Source organism: Aspergillus piperis, assembly GCF_003184755.1.
Source record: "Aspergillus piperis CBS 112811 unplaced genomic scaffold BO85scaffold_10, whole genome shotgun sequence".
Taxonomy (NCBI): Eukaryota; Fungi; Ascomycota; class Eurotiomycetes; order Eurotiales; family Aspergillaceae; genus Aspergillus; species Aspergillus piperis.
This window is the reverse complement of record NW_020291600.1, coordinates 952,134-972,316: the sequence shown is the minus strand read 5'-3', so window position 1 is coordinate 972,316 and position 20,183 is coordinate 952,134. Positions and strand designations below refer to the sequence as shown.

Below are 20,183 nucleotides of genomic sequence, written 5' to 3'. Positions count from 1 at the left end.
GGGGGGGGGGGAATTACAGCTTCGTTGATCTCTTCACGTTGCTCCTCTGTCAATCGGTTCAAGGGATTCGTGTCTTGTTGGGGTTGTGAATGCATGGGTGGTTGCGGTGGTGCTTGCGATGGACCTGGTGCCTGTTGGCTGGCTTTGGGGTCGGCGAAGTCGCCGGCCGTGGGAGCGCCGGGCGCGCCGGCGAGACTGCGGTGTCGCGAGAAGGAGGAGGCGCTGAAGGGGAGGGCGTTGGCGTTGATGGATCGGTCGGGGAGTTTTCCGGAGGCATAGGAGCGCGTGCCGAAGGGTTGTGAGGAAGCCATTGTGTTTGGTTGTTGGTGGTGTGGTTTAGGTCGGTGAGAGGGCACCCCGACCGCGGTCGGTCGGTGGGGGGTGGAGGGTGAGAGTCAATGGAGGGGCGTTGTTCGTGCAAGGAGTTGGAAGAGTGGGATTGGATTTGCGATGGGCAAGATGACAGGTTGTAAGGGGGCGGTGGTGCAGTGGGTAAACAATCTGGAGACTTGGGCGATGAGATGAAGAGCTGGAGGAGGAAGAGGAGAGAAAGATGGAGGTGGAGACGCGATGGAGACGCGAGGCGGCGGTTTGATTGGCGGCGGAGGCTAACCTGGAACACGTTTGGTTTGAACATCCTACTTTGTACTTATTTCTTGGTAGACTAGAAGTCTAAATTGTAGGAAATAATGGTCTGTCATAATAATTTCCGTTTCTTCTACCACGGTCTACTGTTCTAGGTAGAAAAGTATCTGTGAGGCTGTTCCTTAGATGTACCCCTGGTATCTGCTGGCCTCCATGGTTACTCATACTCCTATCCATTCGCCCAATGTGCACTTCCCTGCGCCTGGACAGGAAAAAGCTATTTCTGAAAACCCCTGCATGGATATTGATGGTCTCCGTCTGACCATGCAGACGGACTTACGTCCCAGATCTGGCATCGGCAATTTCCCAACGCTCGAGGCGATCGAGGTGGTCTTGTGTAAGCATATTGATGCCATAAGGCACAGGCTGGCTATGCGAGGCCTTGTGTAATGACTGAGGGCGGGTCAATGGTACTGGCAGGTTTATACTGCCTCATTGACAGCGACATGATAGTCTACCTCATGAGATCTGGGTCCACTTGATGCCCTAGATCGCGATCCTCCAAAAATTTCCGTCCCAAAATCTGCTCCGGAAGATAATCCTGGACAACCTCCCCATCGACATAGTTAGGATTATACTTGTATTCCTTGCCGTATCCGAGCTCCTTCATCAACCGAGTCGGCGCATTGCGCAGATGGATGGGAACCGGTAACCCAGCAACGCCGGGCTCTGCTAGCGCAGCAAATGCATTGTTCAGGGCGCGGTACGACCGCGTGCTCTTCTTTGAGAGTGCCATGGCAACCGTCGCATGTGCCAGATTGATCCGTGCCTCCGGTAGGCCGATCTTTTCCACGGCCGAGTGGGTCGAGATGGCTAGCGTGAGCATGCTGTTGTCAGCAAGCCCAATGTCTTCTGACGCAACGACGATGAGACGTCGAGCGATATAGAGCGGGTCTTCCCCGGACTGGATCATGCGGGCAAGATAGTATAGCGCCGCATCCGGATCGCTCCCCCGGATAGACTTGTGAAAGGCGGAAATGGTATCGTAGTGTTGATCCCCAGCCCGGTCATAAACAAGAGTCTTCGTCAATGACCGTTTGATCTCATCCTTGTTTATTCCAGGCCGTTTGGAAAGATCCATGGCGAGCTCAAGAAGATTGAGGGACGTCCGCGCGTCCCCATCGGCGAACTTGGCCAGGTAATCAATCAATTCCTCATCGACCAGTTCCGAAGGCGAATAGTTCGGTCCTTCCAGGCGTAGTGCCCGATGAAGGATCGATCTGATATCCTCGTCTGTAAGTTTAGACAGAGTAAATGTCCGACACCGGGACAGCAGAGCGCTCTGCACCTTGAAGGAGGGGTTCTCTGTGGTGGCACCAATGAGGGTAACCTGCCCACTTTCTACGGGCCCCAGAAAAACGTCTTGCTGGGACTTGGAGAATCGATGAATCTCGTCACAGAAAATGATGGTTTTCCGTCCCGTCAGGCTGAGCTCACTTTTCGCTTCGGAGAAGATCTTCTTGCACTCGGCAACCCCGGTACTGGTGCTGTTGATCTCGACAAAGCGACTACCAACCATCGAAGCAATGACGCGAGCAATGGTGGTTTTCCCTGTTCCTGGACCACCCCAAAGGACCATGCTGGGAACCCGATCTTGCTCGATCAGCCCCCGAAGCACCCCGTTTGGCCCTACGAGCTCCTGCCCACAGACATCGTCAAGAGTCCGGGGACGCATGCGTTCCGGTAAGGGTGCAGCTTTTTGCAAGGCGCTAACCTTGGGTTTCTTTGGCTCACTCGCCGGTTGGCTAGGCCCAGATCTCTCGTATACTTCTGACGAATTGGCATCGTGCGGTGTCGCCCGTTTGCCGTTGCCGTTGCGCAAGGGGGAAGACGTCACATTTTGATCTCGCTGTCCATTTGCCTGGGCTGACTGAGCCGAAGCTTTCTTCGCAGAGGCTGGCTGGAAGAAGCTGGGAACCGCAGCTTTCTGGGTGGCGGGAGTCTCGCCCGAGCTGGACGGCTCTTCGATAAAGTTCTGGCAGTCGGAGTCAATATGGTCGTTAATCTTCAGGGAGGAGACGGATTGGCTGCAAATGGGACAAGACACCATGATGGCGGATAGTCATTAGAATGGTAACAAAAACGCTGCCAGCAAGCTGGGTGCAGAGCAGCTCCCAGTGGCGGCCATGGAAATCGAGCTATCAAATCACTTTCTGATTAAATGGCGAAACGCGTTTCCGACGCGCGCGATAAGCCGGCTGACTAAGAATAGTGGGAGTCGGTTGTGCCTGGATGCCTGAGGAACTGAATGCGTCACTTCCGATGCTCGGTCTGATTTACAACCAAACCAGAACACCAGTCAATAGCAAAAAGCATTCATTCATACTGCATCAATTGGTTCGTCGACAGTCTCTAATAACTTCTAGTTGACACTCGCGCACTCCCTACCGAGGTCCGTTCCGAGCTCACCGTTATCGCGCCCATCGGAGCTCATCTCTGTCTACTACTGTCACTGTCACTGCCATTGCTGTACTTGAGGTAGGGATGCACATCCCGGAGGATGGCGGACAGTCAATTAATCCCCTTTGGTCCTCCAAGCACTAAATCTTCTATATGACAGAGAACTCGTGTCGAGACAGTCTGCAACTAACACTTGTGGAACGGTATCTTATCAGCGCTGTCCGACCCAGCAAAGCACGCAATTATAGTTGGCGGCCGCCAAAGCGAGTCCCGCTCCTGTCTCCCCCGGATCTGATCTGACTCTCTTCGCTACTTTTTGAGCCACTCTTCTCTTCCCTTCTCTCCTCCCTCCCCGCTCTCCTCCAATTCCTCGGCCCAGCTGCCTCTATGTTCTCTGGCCACCGCGCTGCTATTTTCTCTACCAGAGCCATCAAGTTTCAGCCCTCACCGGCCGTTTTTCTGCGCCCCTCATCGACTCCCACACTACCCCGCCAGTCTCTCTTCCGAGCGATGTCGGCCACCACGGCTCGTCCCGACCCTTTCAAACCGGCCGCCAGAGTCGCTGGCCAGAGACAGGATGTCTGGTGCGATGCGCGCGAACTCTCACCTCCCTGCTTCTCATTGTCTGACCGGATCGCAGGTCCATTGTCAATGAGGCCGCCGCTGCCTCCCCCGTCCAGCCCATCGTGAACATGGGACAAGGTTTCTTGTGAGTTTTAAATCGCCGAACCAGGATGACTGGAGTTTCTGACCATTTTTCTACTCGCGCAGTGGCTACAACCCTCCCAAGTTCGCCCTGGATGCCGCCAAGGAGGCCCTTGACCGTGTCGACTGCAACCAATACTCCCCCACCAAGGTATAACCGGACTGCGACATACCCATACCGGAACATTTGCTCACCTTCGATTAGGGACGCCCGCGTTTGAAGAAAGCTATCGCCGATGCCTACTCGCCTTCCTTTGGCCGGGCTCTCAACCCGGACACCGAGGTTACCATCACCACGGGTGCAAATGAAGGTGGGACATACTGGGTTGTGTGCGCGACTGGTAGCTGACGAACTGAACAAGGTATGCTGAGTGCCTTCATGGGATTCATCGAGCCCGGCGACGAGGTGATCATCTTCGAGCCCTTCTTCGACCAGTGAGTCACCTGCATTCCTGCCATGCGAACCCGTCTGACGGCCCCAAAGGTACATTAGCAACATCGAGATGCCCGGTGGAAAGATCCGCTACGTCCCGCTTCACCCTCCCAAGGATGGCGCGACGAGGACTTCCCCCGCCTCCGAATGGACGATAGACTTTGAGGAGTTGGAGAACACCATCAACGACAAGACGAAGATGATCGTAAGCGTGCCTTACTTCCTCATTCAAATTGCTATAACTAACCATCTCTTTAGGTCCTGAACTCTCCGTAAGTGGCTCAATAAATGACCGTGTTAAGCAGAAAACTGACCAAACACAGTCACAACCCCGTTGGCAAGGTCTTCTCGCGCGCTGAGCTGGAGCGCATCGGAGAGATTTGCGTGAAGCACAACCTGATTATCCTTTCTGACGAAGTCTACGACCGCCTCTACTACGTCCCTTTCACCAGAATCGCTACCCTGTCTCCCGAGCTCTACGAGCGCACTCTCACCGTCGGCTCTGCAGGCAAGGCCTTCTACGCCACTGGCTGGCGAGTAGGATACCTCATCGGCCCCGAGCACTTGATCAAGTACGTGGCCGGCGCGCACACCCGCATCTGCTACAGCAGTGTGTCTCCTCTCCAGGAGGCTGCCGCCGTTGCCTTCGAGCAGGCCGACAAGGTCGGATTCTGGGACGAGAGCCGGGCTGAGATGAAGAAGAAGATGGAGCGTTTCTGCGAAGTCTTTGACGAGCTCAAGATCCCCGTGAGTACCCCATCGCCGACATCTTCTATGGCCTGAACTGATCCTAGCTCGCAGTACTCGGACCCCGAGGGAGGCTACTTCGTTCTTGCCAATATGTCTTCCGTGAAGCTTCCTGAGGACTACCCATTCCCTCCTCACGTCGCCAGCCGTCCTCGTGACTTCAAGCTGTGCTGGTTCCTGATCCACGAAGTCGGTGTGGCAGCCATCCCTCCCACCGAGTTCTACACCGACGCCAATGCGCACATCGCCGAGGACTATCTCCGCTTCGCTGTCTGCAAGAACGACGACGTGCTGGAGACGGCCAAGGAGAGGCTGCGCGGTCTGAAGAAGTACATTGCATGAGCGTTTCAACATGTTTGATTAATGTGACAGGCTAGCATAGAGCGGGAATCTGATATTGTCTTCAACGGCTGGTTCAACACTACCCACTATATAGGAAGAATAGAGGACCTCAAAAGGGCTGGTTGGCACAGAAGTCAATTTCATCATTTATCTTTAGTATCTTCACATTACACATTCTTCTCTCTTTACTCATGCCACATCTACCACAACTAAATGATCGTATCTCAGGCATATTACACAACGATATCCACCTCACAGACAAGACATCATATCCATCCGAGTCCCTTTCTCTTCTCGTCTTTGCCTCGAATCTCCTGCTCCAGAGCAACAGACCCAAGCAGACAACCGAAAGAATGAGACTCGGACAGAAAGACAGGTAAGACAGAAACAACGCAACGACCAGCATCGCGTCAGCATCCCATCCCACTCATCCTCCCATCATCATCATCTACCCTCGCAACCCATCCATCCTCGGGCCAACATCTCCCCCAGACTCCCCTCCCCTCCCTTCCCCGACTCCCTCACATCTCATCCCCCTCATTAAACCCCTCGATTTCCATGTCTCCCGTACCCGCCCCATCCCACCCATCCCCCCTCCTAAAAACCCGCCTATCCTCGTCGGCCACCTCCTCATACCCCTCCCCCCTCATACGCTTCATCGCATCCCCAACAGTCGGGTGCGTTGTCCTGGCGGCCCTCAGAATCCAATACGTGGACTCCAACGCCTCAATCACCCGACTATACCCTCTGCCACCAATGGATCCCAGCAACCGACGATACTCACTCCGACACACTGGATCGTGGCAATTGCGGCGGTTTCGACCGTCCCAGTCGGTTTCGCACGCATGGCGGGCGCCGGTGATGCATTCCTGGATGGTGACGTTGAACTCTTGCAAGAATTGGTAGCGCAGGGAGGGTTCAATGTGATTTGGGGCATTGGAGAGACGCAGTTTGTCCCGGATGAGACGGTATAGGTAGTCGGTTAGGTCGGGGAGTTCGATGGTCACTGTTTTTTGGGGGTTGGTTAGTGAGTGTTTTGTGGGATGGTTGGGAAGGGTGAGGGATCTTACTGAACAGACAAGCCGCGAGAACACGACGGAAACGATCTTTCTCTGCGGGGTCATCGAACTTCACCACGTACATAACTCTATTAGAGCAACGGATTGCGGTCTTATCACCTGGTAGTCCGGCGGTCACGAAATCGAGCCAGTCCGTGAAAATGAAGTAGTCGCCTTCTCTGAAGTTCATGTTGAAGTGGACTGCTTGGCGATGACGCTCTGGCATGTCGTAGTGATGCACGCAGGGGATCATTGGGGGACCGACGCGCACTCGGCGGGGAATTGAGGTCTCGCGACATGGGTGTTGAAATACCATCTGACCGCAGTAGAGCCAGTGAGGCTTGATGTCCTCGAGTAGGTGGTCTCTACTGCAGTAGCGTACTTCGGAGTAGGGCCCGCATCGCGGACAGATCACTGTTGCTCCGTCCCAGAGGTTGCAGCGTTTTTCGCAATGGGCTTTGGCACACGGGAAGCCGTGGCTGTCGAGTTGCCAGAAGAAGCCTTCGGGTTTCTGGGCGGAGAGGGTGCCCTGGGCGTTGGTGATGGCCTCGTTGGGGGTCGAGAGGGAGTGGGAATGGGTGCTGCTTGGGGGTGTGGGTGGGAGGGGGTGGGCGTGGTGAAGACTTGTGGCGTGGCGATGACTGGCTGCCTTGGACGAGGAGGGCTCAGAAGATGGCTCAGTTGTCTGGGGACTGGTTTGTAGCGTTGTGTTGCTCCAGCCAGTGGATGCTGTGGACACGGGGGTGGAGGTTAAATTGTCGAGTGAGTTGGAGCCTGCGGTATTCGGGTCCGTTTGACTGAGTGGTTTGTGGGAGTTCAGGTTACCAGGTGTAGCAGCTTCACTGGAGAATTCTGGAATAGGAGACAGTAATGCATTGCTGGAGCGTGCTTCACAATTGCTATCCTGTCTGGGGGAAGACTCGTCTGATACTTTAGAGAACGCTGCCATGGTTGCCTGGAGGGAGTCAGATGGATTATTGAGAAGAGCACGTTTTCCAGAAAGAACCGTGGCATATGAAGGAGTGATCACAGTTCTTCTCGCCCTGTCCACTGGTTGGGGACCACGCTGAGTATTAATGCCCCCCAAGGTATCGTTGCCTGTGACTGCGTTCACTCGCTGGATCCGCTGCTTGCCTTTGATGTCCAACTTGCTCAGTGACTCGATCAGAGTTCGCTTCTTGTCACTGTCCACTGTGCATCCCTGGGACACATTGTTGTCTGGGGTGGGTTTCTCTTTACTTGCAACAACGCTAGAGTACAAGCCTTTGGCTGACATACGACCTAAGTGTGACAGGTCCTCTATATCCTTTGAATGAGACGAAGCATCACTCAGAGTATTCGAATCCGCGATAGGCTTACTGTTCAATTCAGAGCCCTGGCTCCCAGACGTCTCACTTCCGGAATCACCTAGCAGGAGTTTTTTCTTCTTGTTGTACTTATCCTTCTTTTTCTTATTTCTTCTGGCCCTTGCCTCCCCGGGAGGTTCCATCACCACAATCCGGGGAATTGAAACAGCACGTTGGTTGTCGCCAGCAAGACCCTCCTGGGGAACTTTCGGGGTAGATGAGCGACTGATAGTCCGCGCACGTATGAGGTTTATGGCGTCAGATCGCGTGTTGCTATCTTCGTTCTCACCCTTCGCTTCTTCTCCTTCTTCTCCTGCTTCAAGTGGACTCGTCAGTATATCTTTCTGCATGGTGTATGTGGGAATGGGAAAGGATAGATGCGTTCAGGCTTTGCTCACCTGAACGGATACTATCCAAGCTTTGTGGGTGCATGTTTGTGTTCATCGTGGTGTTGGGGATGTATCTGTACCTGTTGTTCCCGTGACCAGAATAAGCGAGATGAAGTGAATACGCTCACTTTCTCGACTCCTCTGTTGGGGCTGTTTGTTCTTTCAGGCTGCGGAGGCGGTCTGCGTTGTGCAAATTCATTCAATGACAGTTCCTTCAAGTGATGGTGATTACCCAGAGAGGAATTTCATAGCATCAGTTTACTTCTTTCACTGGAGCTCCTGGCTGGCAGGTCTGGCATATTGCATGCAGCGCACTTTGATGCCAGACTTACATTCCCTTGCTGGGGATAAGGCCAGATTGTGAAGGAGGATTCAATACCAGCAGAATGGGAAGATCGTTGTGAGTGTGCACCCAGAATCTGTCTTCCAGGCTACTCTACGTCACCATGGTGCGTGCCTTGACGATGAATACTGACGCCTTTTATGTAACTGCGTGACTGATAGGGGAAGGCAACTACAGAGTTTGATCCCACAGAAGCATCTGAGGTGAATCTGCTTGCTCCGTACTGAATAAATGGTTATAAAAATTGCTTTCTTTCCAACTGGAGACTTGCGGTAGCTGCCCAGTCTGGCCTGCAATATACCACTGCCTCAGAAGAATATACCACCACTAATCGGAAAGTACCGGAATATTCACCATACTTGTTTATGTTTGATGCGCAATATATTGTTCATTACCTCGACAGTCCAGGAGCGTCAACATTGTGGACTGGGCAGATGTCACTCGGGCTGGCAGGTAAATCTTCTCAACCTCATATGATCAATCTACTCAGAAACAGTACTGCCTACAGCAAGCTTTCTTGTAGTGACTCGTCTCATTGCAGGAGCAAACGGGAGTGCTAGCAGAGAAGGCATGGCGGGTATATGAGACACTCCTGATTCAGATGCCTCAGTACATGTTCATTTATTCATTACTGTCACTTACACCAGATTTCCAGAAATGTAAATCCAACAGTTTCATCCAATGTCAAGATGTTTAAATGGCTAAGAAACCCGGTTGCTTTCAACTAATTTTCTTGTAGTCGTTGGACATCACGTGCCCGTGCATTTCATCCAGGATCCAAACGCCCAACTCATCTGCGAACGCCTCTTCAACCGCCCTCCTTCTGTCGTTCACTCGAAGATATATTTAGAATCCTAGTTTGAGTCAGAAAGCAGTGGCTAACTTTTTCAGGTTTCCAGAATCTGCAGCTCTGAACCAGTCAAGCGTTCAATAACACACGGATCTTCCCCTTCATGCAACGGGAAGCGCCGCCAACCCCCAGGCCATCAAGCAAAAAAAAGCCATAAAATCAGGCTTCAATGTCTGAAACTGCCTAACCGCCTCTCTTAGTGATTTTCACAATGTTGTGGGGTCTAGCTGTCCTGGGTTGCGGATTGGGCTACAGCGCCGTAATTCTAAGCGCCGACACGGTACCTATATTTGGCCGGCCTGCAGAACTCTGAAGAAACTCACCGGCATAGGCTCTACCTACAGACACTGCGCTAAATGAAACTTATCGTGCAGATCCACCCGATCAGCTGCAGCCTTTGATCTTGTTATTTGCTATCCTTGTTGGCGCTGGTCGCTCTTACTGGCTGCCGTTGGCCGTGTCTTCAACCTGTCTTTGTCTCAGTTATTATTGACCTGGTCACAATGGAAGTCGGTCTGTTACCTCTGTCGCCCATAATAAGGTGGGTATACCCTCCTTATTGTGACATTGCTATTGATTCTGCTTCTTTCATCTATTGTTCTCAAGTGTTACTCTTTTTGTTTCTTCTCGCCTCGCCATACAGCTCTTTAATTTTGGTCATGCAGTACAGCTTCTTGACAATTGCCTTCTGCTCATTCGAATAATTACTGCTGGTCAGGATTATTCTTTCTTTGACATCTGCCCTGCCATCGTCCTATACCTTTCGTGACCTTTCGTGATAGACTTCTTTTTCATTTTTCCACCAAATTCTCTCTGCCTCATAGCAAATTTCGACATGTTGTTTTCAAAATCTGGTCGGACAATCTTTCCACTTCTACCACCCTATGGGGTTCAAGATCCCAACGGCGTTCAAGGTCGAGTCATTCCTGTACACCCTGATGGCTCGACACCCTACCTAGGCCTGCGGGCGCGCCTTTCCCAAGTCTGGCTTAACCGCTGGACTGTTTTGCTCCTGCTAGTCCTGGCCCGAGTGCTGATGGCGGCTTCGAGCATAAAAACGGACATGAATCGAGCCAAAAGCGAGGCCCTATCCGCATGCACAAGCGTTGAATCCATGGGCGATGCAATGGTCTCTATGCCCCATTACCTGGCGGGAGGGGTTAATGAGCTCACAGCAGACGGTGTCAATGCGGCAGTCGATGGCCTAAAGACGCTCCTCATGCTTACCTTGACGGGCGTGGAGGAGTTGGTGATTTTCTTCGTCAAAGTGATGTACCAGACATATCTGTGCCTGTTTACGCTCGTCGTACATGGTGTGGTTGATGTTGGACTCAGCTTAATCGAAGATGTAACGGACGTTCTAAATTCCACGGTCAAGACTGTGGCGAAGGATATCGCGAAGGTCACCGAAACATTTGAGGATGACTACAATAAAGTAATCTCGAAGATAAACGGGGTTGCAAGTTTATTCGGAGGATCAGTACCGACCTTGAATATCACCAGCGAAATCGACAAATTGGAAAATGTACAGCTGCCTTCGTCCATTGATAAGGATCTTCAGAAGATCAACGACTCTATCCCGAATTTTAACGAGGTCATGAACTTCACTGAGAATGTGATTCGTTTTCCCTTCGACGAAGTGAAGAAACTGGTCAACGAGTCACTAGGCAATTATACCTTTAATGCCTCCGCCCTCCCTGTCCCTGCGAAAAAGACCCTGACATTCTGCGATAAGAACGATGGGATCAACTCATTCTTTGCCGGAGCAACTGATATCATTTTAACCGCCCGCAAAATATTCATCGCCGTTCTAGTCGTCGCTGCCATTATCGCTTGCGTTCCCATGGCCTGGCAGGAGATCCGGCGCTGGCATACGATGAAGGAGCGCTCCCAACTCGTCCGCAAGGAAGCTCATGATCCCATGGACGTCGTCTATATAGTCTCCAGGCCCCACACGGCAGCAATGGGTATCAAAGCCGCCAGTCGATTCAGCAACAGCCGCAGACAGATCCTTGTGCGCTGGGTGATTGCATATGCGACTTCCCCCGCAGCTTTATTCGTCCTCCTTCTCGCACTGGCTGGTCTTCTATCCTGCCTCTTTCAGTACATTCTTCTCAGCGCCGTCAAAAGAACAGTTCCGGAACTCTCCAATGAAGTAGGCGATTTTGCCGAAGAGGTTGTTAGCGTCTTACAAAATACATCTGCTCAATGGGCCAACGACGCCAATAAAGTCATCATAAACGTTGACGACGAGCTGAACGATCACGTATTTGGCTGGGTCAACACCAGCACCGGCGCTCTAAATGACACGCTTAATACCTTCGTCAACAAAACAATCGGGGTCCTCAACGACACCTTCGGTGGTACCCTACTCTACGAGCCTCTTCTCGACGTCTTCGACTGCTTAATTGGCCTCAAGGTCGAAAGCGTCCAGAAAGGCCTTACTTGGGTTTCCGATCATGCCCACATAGACTTCCCCCTCCTCCCCAATGACACTTTCTCGCGCGGCGCAGCAGACAGTCTCAACAGTTCCGATGCATCAGACAGCTTCCTCGCCGACGCCGGCGACGAAACATCCAACAAGATCACCGAAGTTGTGTACAAGGTCATCAGCGCCCTAGAAAAGGCTCTCCTAATAGAAGTCATCATTGCTTCATGCATCCTTCTAGTCTGGGTCATCAATGCCATGTTCGGCATTCTCCGCGCCCTAACACTCTTCTGGGGCCGGGATAAAAACCGCGGCGAGGGCGGACCTGCTCCTCCCCATTCACGACCAAACCCAGGTTCTGGTCCGGACACAAATGGTTTCACCGATGTGCCCCTCACTACTCTGCCGAGTCATCGTGATTCCGAAGAGACTGCTGCACGCTCGCAGCCGGCACCCCGGTACGAAGTTGCCACTAGCCAGGGAAGCTCTGCCGCCGTGGTGAGCAGCGACTCGGAGTATCCGGACGAGAAAATCGGATTCGCAGGCCAGCGCAATGCTCTTCGGGTAGACGGGGTGTCAGATCTACGAGGAAGCAGCTACGTGGAGTATGGAATGGAGAAATATTGATCTGCTGCCTGATTATTGTGATTTGAACTCGCTGTCCTACCGGTTCTTTGTTTCTTAGCCAGCTAGCACTCCCTCGCACTTTCCTTGAACGTCTACCATATACCCATAGACCATAATCCCAACTCGATACACTCTTTTCATACCCATTTTTACTCCGTAATAGAACATGTGATTCTTACAGATCCCAAACAGTCCCTGTCGGTATTTCTTAGCAGCGGTAGAAAGCCAACTCGCCCACACACGCACACACGCACACACGCACACACGTGTTTGTGACATACACCTAATTCATTTTGGACCAGTAAGAACTTCACTGCTGCAGGCAAACCGATGTATATACAAGCGATCCAGTCACCAATACCAGGTATTTATGGATATGGGGAAAGGGGTGTGTCTGACTCTGATTATTACTGTTGTTATTGAAGAGGTCAAGGTGGAATAAATATTGTATTCATGCAGTCATTACATCCAGTAAACTAATTGATAGTACTGGTATCTTATCATGCTGGTTATATCGCTACAAAGAAACTCTTCTCACCCTCCTTTGGCACTACGCGCGCCCTTTCAATAATCGGATCAGCGCAGCTGACCCGGATCCGTTCCGGAGTCGCTGGACTCTCTAGTCGCAGCACTTCCTGCACGTTCCATTGCTGGCGCGCTGCCTTAAGCGCATCGCGGATGGCAAAGAAGACGGCGCTGCCCATGAACAGCGGCGGCTCACCGACACCACGAGATCGCTGGATAGTGCGCAGGTTCTCCCATTCCACATCCTTTAGCAGACTGACGTTGAAGATCTGGGGAATATCCCGGAATCCAGGGATCTTGTAGTTACCGGGTCCCTTGGTGAAGATCTGTCCCGAGGCCCGGTGCCATAGACTCTCTTCGGTGGTGAAAAGACCCTGGCCTTGGATGAAAGCGCCTTCGATCTGTCCGTAGTCGATCGATGGGTTGATGGTACGGCCAACGTCCATTTTGATGTCAGCACGTAAAGGAGTCCAGTCGCCTGTGAGCGTGTCAATCTGCACCTCGGCAGCGGTCACACCCTGAGTAAAATAGAAGAACATCTGGCCCTTGTTCTCGCCCCACACGTAGCCAATGTCCGGGGTGCGGTAGTATCCCTGCGCGGAGAGGTTGACCCGGTCAAAGTAGGCCGCGTGAGCAAGGTCCTTCATAGGTGCTCCCGGCATCTTCTCCCGGTACGGCCGAAGACGTTCATTGAGCTGCTCGCAGGCATTGTAGATGGCGTAGCCATTGAGATCAGAACTGGCCGACGCAGCTGTGGACGATGTGTTGGCCACAGTATTTGTGGCAGTCTCCGAGATAAAGACGTTGGATTGAGGCACACCCAAAGCTTCAGCCGCAATCATAGTCATCTTGGTATGTAGCCCTTGACCCATCTCCACTCCTCCGTGAGCCACCAGGACACTTCCGTCGTGATAGATATGCACCAGTGCGCCAGCCTGGTTCAGGAAAAGGGCTGTGAAAGAGATACCGAACTTGGTAGGGATGAGGGCCATTCCACGCTTCGACCACTTGTGCTTCTTGTTATACTCCTCCACAGTCTTCCGTCGCTCCTCGTACGAGCTCTCATCCATAACTTGCTTATACATCAACGGCACATGCCAATCCTTCAGCTCCTGATTGTAGTGGGTTTTGTCACCAGGCTTGTACATATTCTGCCAGCGAAGTTGTTCGACTGGTATCTGAAGATGATCCGCAACCTCCGATATCATGCACTCGGCGAAGAACATACCCTGAGGGCCGCCGAAGCCACGGAAAGCGGTGTTTGAAACGGTGTTCGTCTTGCAGATACGACCACGGACGTGCATGTTCGGTATCTTGTACACTCCATCGATGTGTGAGAGGGCTCTTTCTACTACTGCACCAGACAGATCTTGGGTGTGACCACCGTTGGCGTACACATCCGCATCAAATGCAAGCAGTTTACCTTCTTTCGTCACTCCCACCTTCCAGCGGCAGAAGAATGGATGGCGTTGACCTGAAGTAGCAATGTCCTCGTCGCGATTGAGCATGCACCGCACGGGCAACTTCGCCTTTGCAGCAGCTGTGGCACAGATACCAGCCAGCTGGACCGAACGTGTCTCTTTGCCACCAAAGCCACCTCCAAGGCGCTTTACCCGAGACACGATTTTGTTGGCAGCTACACCAGTTACTTGTGCGACGTATGTTTGCCTATGGATAATCAGTAAAGCCTTTATTTGTGGTAGTTGCCGTGACTTACGTTTCCGTAGGGTTTTGTGTTCCACTCCAGATCTCCATCTCGCCATCCTCAAGCTTAGGGATAGCAACACAAGCCTGAGTTTCCAGGTAAAAATGTTCCTGACCACCCATTCTAGACTGTCCAGTAAAGACATAGTCGGCTTCTTTGAAAGCACTCTCTGGATCACCACATTTGATGAAGCGGGAGTGTTCAAAGAACGATTCAGCCTCGATGGCTTCTTCCATACTCAAGATTGCTGGTAGCTCTTCATATTCTACTTTGACCGCTCTCGCACCCTCCTCCGCGATCTTGGCCGACGTTGCAAGAATCATACCAATGGGCTGACCAGCAGTCGTGACCTCGTCAACCGCGAAGAAAACTTCATCGCAATTTGGAGCTCCCCACCAATTGGCTTTGGGGTTAGGGAGATCGGTGTGATCCACGTAATTAGCAACGCCAGGAATATCGAGAGCTGCTGAAGTGTCCACACTCAGGATACGAGCATGTGCCTTGGTCGAAAGAACCATGCAGCCGTAAAGCTCGTTCTTCATCAAAGGCATGTCATCGGTGTACTGTGCTTCTCCGGTAGCTTGCTTTAGTGCAGAGACATGAGGACTAGCCTTTCCGAGAATCTTCTGTTGATATGCTGCAGAAGCCTCGTGGTCTTTCTCACCGGATGAAATGGCTCTTTCAATTTCGGCAATGACATCTTCATCAACATCTGCCTCCGTGACCTGGATGGAAGACAATACATCGTGATAGAACCGGTAGAAGAATCCCAAGGCGAGAGACTTCCTGTAAGTCGCCATACCCCCAGGAACACCGAACTTCAAGTCAAAATCCTTCTCCAAAGCACCCATGGTACCCTCAAGGGTAGCAGGGTTGGTGAACTTCTTGCCAGCCAAAAAGGCCTCTGCATTGCGTGCGGACACGGTCATTGGGGCCAGCCCTCCGAAGACTAGATTTACGCTCTGCACATCATGAGAAGGAGAAAGTGAGACGCGCAAAGCTGCGTTCACTATTGCGATGTCATCATCCTTTCGCTTCGACTGCTTGTAGGCACGCAGATATTCTCCCGTTTCGGACGCAACTGGGACCCGTAAACAAGCGATAATAGCATTAGGCGGGAGCGCAGTGGATCGATAGCCCTTGAAGAACTGGCTCATAGGAATCTCAATAACTTCACCCAATGACATGGCTACAAGGACAGTGTTGGTAGCCACAAAGACCGGGTTCAGGTCAGAGATTGGAGATGCTGTAGCCAGGTTTCCTGCTGGTGACGCGACATTGCGGATTTGCCTTCCTGCAAAATAGCGGAGTTGCTTCTTGATGGCGTTGAACGGCTGGCCTCGCAACGGCCCATAGCGCTCGAGGGCTTCATCACAGATTGATTCGAGGTCGGTCAAGGAGACATTTGCCCCGATCTCGAGATGGTCGTCCTTGAGCGAATACTGACGTAGTTCCGGAATATCACCGACGTAGACAGAGGCACTGTACCTCATCGCCTTGAACTTAACCTCAATCTGTGTCTCCGTGCTTCCTCCGATGATTTTAGCATCGGGGTGTACAGCCTTGATCTCCAATAATTGTTCAAGGGTGACCGGACGGTACCACTTCTTTTTCTTATTCCCGAGGACCAAAGGTCGAAATTCGTGCTTGTGGAGCTGAGGCGGGAAAATCAGCTCCGTGCCCGGACTGTATTCGATAAAATCGGGCGGCGTGAATTTCGGTGCATCTCCATCTGTGGTGTCTGCCGATGACTGCTTGCAGCAACCCCCAGCACCGTCCCGCTTATCCATGCAACAACCTGTTCCACCGTTGGCCAGGGATTTCCCGCAGCCCTTGGGAGCGGTGAAGCTCTGAGCAGCATCCAATATGGGCCTGTACCCGGTGCAACGACAGAGATTCCCGTCAAATGCTTCTTCGACGTCGTGTTCGGTCGGCGCGGAGTTATTACGTAGGAGGGCATAGAGGCTCTGTAGATTCGTTAGCTTAGTCCCACCACACCAGCCCTCGAAGAGCATACCATGACAATACCCGGCGTACAGAAACCACACTGACTTCCATTTCCAACCGCAAGCCGTTGTTGAACAGCATGGGGATTCTTCACATCGCCGATACCTTCCACGGTTATAACATGTTTCCCGTCTACACTGATCAAGGGGGCGAGACAAGCGTTGACTGAGGCATGGTAAAGCTTCTTCGTCGTCGGATTAAAATGCGATACAACCTGTTTCATGTCAACATGAACCTGAATACCGATAGAATGACCTGGATACATACCACTGTGCAAGCACCACAACCACCTTCCGCACACCCTAGCTTGGTGCCTGTCAGGCCGATACCCCGCAGATACTCCAATAGCGTGACTTCAGGATTGATCGAGTCGAGAACGACCTTTGTACCGTTTAGATAGAAACGAATAGTGTCATCCCAATCCTCTGTGAGCTGAGCCAAGGTGACAGCCTTGCTGGCAGCCACCGTTGGCTTTGGTGATTCTAAAATGCCTGGGGCCATCTTGTTTCCTGAAGCTCAAATGCGGAAAGTCGAATTCCCCGCCGAGATGAGCGGACGCCAAGACCGGCCGGTTGTGTGATTGTGATTCAGTTGATTCGAATTTGGAATAGAATAGGATCCATGAAGGTATTCAGAGCAATATTTGTTCAGAATGTAAATGAATATTACTATAAAACTTATGGTGGCAAAAGGATATAGAAAGGGGTGAAGTTCCTCCCCGGCATAAGCTAACCAAGGAAATGGAGTCATGGACAAGCTTATCGTTGCCTCCCCACTGCGGTTATCGCTGGCTATCGATGGCCCGCCCGGCGGCGATCGCCACTGTCCGATGGGCGGTAACCTACGGCAGATGTTATCTGATCACTAATCTGGCGACTCTCACTGGTGCCCGGTGAACCAACTAGTACTAGTGGTGAGTACTCTATACGATCTAGTTAGTAGAGTCTCGATTATATTCCTGGGAAATGGAAATAGCAAAGCAATATAGTATATAGTAAGAGATTGCGGGCCTAGTACCAACAGCAAGAAAGGAAGAATAGGTATCGATTAACGCCGCTCCCAATGCTCTGGCCGAAGCCACCCAGGCCAAGATAGTAAATAGACGGTTCAAGCGAAGAGAAGCAATGTACACCAACAGGTACTAGCGATAACATGTCTATAAGTATGAGCGATAAGAAAAGACATTAATTATACTTTTGGCTTGGCTCCAATGAAGTCCTTTTCTTCTTCCTCCCATTTCTTGCGTTCTACGACGCTGCGCGCACTGCAAATTAATGACTTGTTAGCTCACATCATTCAATCTTCGGGCTTTCCTTTCGGTCCCGTCACAAGGAAAGGACTAGAACGCTAGAAATGTGGAGGTCTGTGTCGGTGTGCTTACCGGTATGCTCTCACGAACCGCCAGACTTCCGTGTCTGCCAAGTTCCAGGCCTCTGCCACATCAGTAATACCAATTCGGTTGGTATCTTTGCCCTTCAGGTACTCTCGTGCCTGTTTCAGGATTCCGTACTCCTTCTCAACACCTTGCTCACTCGGGTTGGCCTGTTGGACGGATTCCTTCTTCTCTTCTTCATTCTTTGCATCGACCTTGCCATCACGAGGGATCTTGAAACCAAACTGCCACTCAAACTCGTCCAAGAGCTTTGACGGGAGAGACTGCCCGGCCTGAGGAGGCAGCGACTCGACAGTCATCCATAGCGAGGTGCCTACAACGGCGTCATCGGCAACGGCTCTCTTAAACACAACAGCTCTCGCGGAACCGCCGATGTCAGTACCGAGGTGCTCTTTGGTCACTTCGGCCAACCATACATCACGGTCTGTCTCGCGGCGAATGTGCCGCGTTGTGACCTCGGTGGAATCCTGCTGCAGACTAATGAGGGTAAAAGGATGAGGTAGAGTCCCGATCGTGAAAACTTGGGTCGTATTCCTGTAGGTCGCTGGCTGGCTGATCTGCATGGGCTTTTCAGCATCGCAGGGATGACATTTCGGCGAGTTCGGAGGGCACGAGCGGGGAACGGGAGAACTAGGACATTGCACCAGGGCTTTGGCAAGCCGTAGGGACGGTTCCACCAGAGCCGTAGTATGCTCGGGAAATGGTTTCAAGACAGCAACGCCTGCAGGGAAGGAGTTTTGGAAAGTGTTGTGCAAGTGGGCATTGATCAACTCAGCCAAGGCCAATCGCCCAGCAGTAGGCGAAGAGACAATCCTCTCAGCAACCGTAGGGTAGTGGCTAGTAATGGCAGCCGAGTCATACAGAGCCAAAGCGCTAGGCTCTTCCACCTTGAAGAACTCGGTCGGGAGAAGATCGATCAGAGAGGTGGACTTGTCATCCACCTTGTTCATAGCTTCCTTGATTGCATCGTTGATACGCGACTTCTCCCCAGAGAATAAAGCATTCCCGAAGCCATCGAAGCGGGTGATAAGGGCGGGATCAGTGCCCCGACGCAGATAAGTGAGAAGAGCATTATCGTATCGGGCCATGGGAAAGCAGTGCCAATCCGCAAGCATACCATCACCCATGTGACCCCAGGCTAGCCACCGGAACAGCTCACTTTCAAGCTCCGGCTTCAGACTCAATGGCTGGACAAGCTCGTAAAGCTGATTGTTCATGGCTTCCCCAGGGCCAAGAATGACGGGGCGGAAACCCTGCGCAAACCAAGCCCTGCGCCAGGCGAGAAGCAGCTGCGCGTCCGCATTATCCTCCTCCCGGTCGTTTCCTTTGTTGGGCTCGTAGTACGTGTAGATGAATGGGCGGTTTCTAAGAGGAGGGAGGACGGAACGGTTTTCATCGAGGGTGATAGATGACGAAAAAGGGTTGATCCACGACCAGTCGCTGAACCACTTGGACTCGCCGCTGGTGCTGTTGGGTTGCGGTTCCGGAGGGGTATGCACTGTCGGGTGAAACGATGGCAGATGCAGGTTATTTAACGAAGGAAGTTTCGGGTGAGGGACATATTTGGCCGGACCGGAGACTTCTTCGCCAGTCGATGGGTCGGTTACTGGAGAGGAGGAGAAGATAACCAAGACAAGGGCGACAAAGACGACGATGGTAATGAGAGCCGTGCTCCGATGAGGGATCATTTTGATCGAGGATGCACGGCCTGAATCAGGCCTGAATAAATCAGGGGAAATCTGCTGAGTAGAAGTTCTGGCCGTCCAAGTCAAATGTGAGAAATTGACCGGATGTTCTTCTGTGAGGCTTCTGCCTGTCCCAATGCGGGTAGGAAACGAACGGTAAGTAATAAACTAGGTATTACGGTCAATGTCTTTAGGGGGTTAGGGGATGAAACTGAAGGAGTGAAGGTTGTTGAACGAAGGAGTAATATAATAATAGGAAGAAAAATGAGGTGTGAAAGAGACGTCAGAGACACGTCTATTAACCCATGGCAAGCGAGAGTGAGAAGTTGACAACCTGAAGCACCTCAAGCAGGATTGGAAGCATAGACTGAAGGCAGCGTTGCACTTTGTTCCTGATCAACCCAATGCGGAAGTGCCTGGAAGGGGTTCAGAAGCCTAGACCCAAGCGGGTAAGTCAGCGATACGACCGTGTCTCCATTCCAAGTGGATAAAGAGGCCCAGTTGTTGAACAGAATGGGTGGTAAGCCACCGCCGCGTGTGGCGGTGCAGATGGAA

The 20,183-nt window shown here is 52.1% G+C and overlaps 7 protein-coding genes across 7 annotated transcripts in view; 2 read left to right on the top strand and 5 right to left on the bottom strand.

Moving 5' to 3' along the window:
• The window catches only part of cdc31 (putative cell division control protein Cdc31), a gene marked incomplete at both ends in the record, with an annotated part of 959 nt that extends 648 nt beyond the window's left edge, over positions 1 to 311 (bottom strand). The window contains one exon of the mRNA XM_025656067.1: positions 18 to 311. Within this exon, the coding sequence (XP_025515206.1) occupies positions 18 to 311 (294 nt within the window). The remainder of the gene's footprint in view (positions 1 to 17) is intronic.
• A 383-nt stretch (positions 312 to 694) lies between these two features.
• BO85DRAFT_450009 (ssDNA-dependent ATPase MGS1) lies at positions 695 to 2,771 on the bottom strand. Its single transcript, XM_025660285.1, has one exon. The coding sequence runs from the start codon at positions 2,693 to 2,695 to the stop codon at positions 1,100 to 1,102; it is 1,596 nt and encodes a 531-aa protein (XP_025515205.1). The 5' UTR covers positions 2,696 to 2,771; the 3' UTR covers positions 695 to 1,099.
• A 661-nt stretch (positions 2,772 to 3,432) lies between these two features.
• Positions 3,433 to 5,272, top strand: BO85DRAFT_372728 (kynurenine--oxoglutarate transaminase; the record flags this gene model as incomplete). Its single annotated transcript, XM_025656053.1, has 9 exons — positions 3,433 to 3,629; positions 3,686 to 3,754; positions 3,817 to 3,901; positions 3,956 to 4,061; positions 4,113 to 4,185; positions 4,235 to 4,388; positions 4,442 to 4,455; positions 4,507 to 4,930; positions 4,985 to 5,272. 9 exons carry the CDS (start codon positions 3,433 to 3,435, stop codon positions 5,270 to 5,272), a joined length of 1,410 nt encoding a protein of 469 aa, XP_025515204.1.
• A 521-nt stretch (positions 5,273 to 5,793) lies between these two features.
• BO85DRAFT_496346 (uncharacterized protein) lies at positions 5,794 to 8,026 on the bottom strand (the record flags this gene model as incomplete). The annotated part of the gene is made up of 2 exons (XM_025663954.1): positions 5,794 to 6,278; positions 6,343 to 8,026. 2 exons carry the CDS (start codon positions 8,024 to 8,026, stop codon positions 5,794 to 5,796), a joined length of 2,169 nt encoding a protein of 722 aa, XP_025515203.1.
• Positions 8,027 to 9,761: 1,735 nt separating this feature from the next.
• On the top strand, positions 9,762 to 12,454 carry prm1 (pheromone-regulated protein PRM1; the record flags this gene model as incomplete). Its single annotated transcript, XM_025662899.1, has 2 exons — positions 9,762 to 9,771; positions 10,083 to 12,454. The coding sequence occupies 2 exons, from the start codon at positions 9,762 to 9,764 to the stop codon at positions 12,311 to 12,313; spliced, it is 2,241 nt and encodes a 746-aa protein (XP_025515202.1). The 3' UTR covers positions 12,314 to 12,454.
• A 288-nt stretch (positions 12,455 to 12,742) lies between these two features.
• On the bottom strand, positions 12,743 to 17,288 carry BO85DRAFT_398736 (putative xanthine dehydrogenase HxA). Its single transcript, XM_025657067.1, has 4 exons — positions 16,818 to 17,288; positions 16,561 to 16,764; positions 14,556 to 16,510; positions 12,743 to 14,506 (listed from the first exon to the last, which is right to left on the bottom strand). The coding sequence occupies exons 1-4, from the start codon at positions 17,049 to 17,051 to the stop codon at positions 12,823 to 12,825; spliced, it is 4,077 nt and encodes a 1,358-aa protein (XP_025515201.1). The 5' UTR covers positions 17,052 to 17,288; the 3' UTR covers positions 12,743 to 12,822.
• A 94-nt stretch (positions 17,289 to 17,382) lies between these two features.
• BO85DRAFT_450004 (uncharacterized protein) lies at positions 17,383 to 20,088 on the bottom strand. The gene is made up of 2 exons (XM_025660284.1): positions 17,932 to 20,088; positions 17,383 to 17,814 (listed from the first exon to the last, which is right to left on the bottom strand). Exons 1-2 carry the CDS (start codon positions 19,629 to 19,631, stop codon positions 17,739 to 17,741), a joined length of 1,776 nt encoding a protein of 591 aa, XP_025515200.1. The 5' UTR covers positions 19,632 to 20,088; the 3' UTR covers positions 17,383 to 17,738.
• Between the last annotated feature and the right edge of the window lie 95 nt (positions 20,089 to 20,183).

Excerpts from the sequence above, each read along its gene's own strand:
- BO85DRAFT_450004 (XM_025660284.1), bottom strand. The coding sequence starts at position 19,631 with ATGATCCCTCATCGGAGCACGGCTCTCATTACCATCGTCGTCTTTGTC. Across the intron at positions 17,815-17,931 it reads CGGTTCGTGAGAGCATACCG|TGCGCGCAGCGTCGTAGAAC; the intron begins GTAAGCACACCG and ends ATTAATTTGCAG.
- BO85DRAFT_450009 (XM_025660285.1), bottom strand. The coding sequence starts at position 2,695 with ATGGTGTCTTGTCCCATTTGCAGCCAATCCGTCTCCTCCCTGAAGATT.
- BO85DRAFT_398736 (XM_025657067.1), bottom strand. The coding sequence starts at position 17,051 with ATGGCCCCAGGCATTTTAGAATCACCAAAGCCAACGGTGGCTGCCAGC. Across the intron at positions 16,511-16,560 it reads GTACGCCGGGTATTGTCATG|AGCCTCTATGCCCTCCTACG; the intron begins GTATGCTCTTCG and ends ACGAATCTACAG. Across the intron at positions 14,507-14,555 it reads ACACAAAACCCTACGGAAAC|GCAAACATACGTCGCACAAG; the intron begins GTAAGTCACGGC and ends GATTATCCATAG.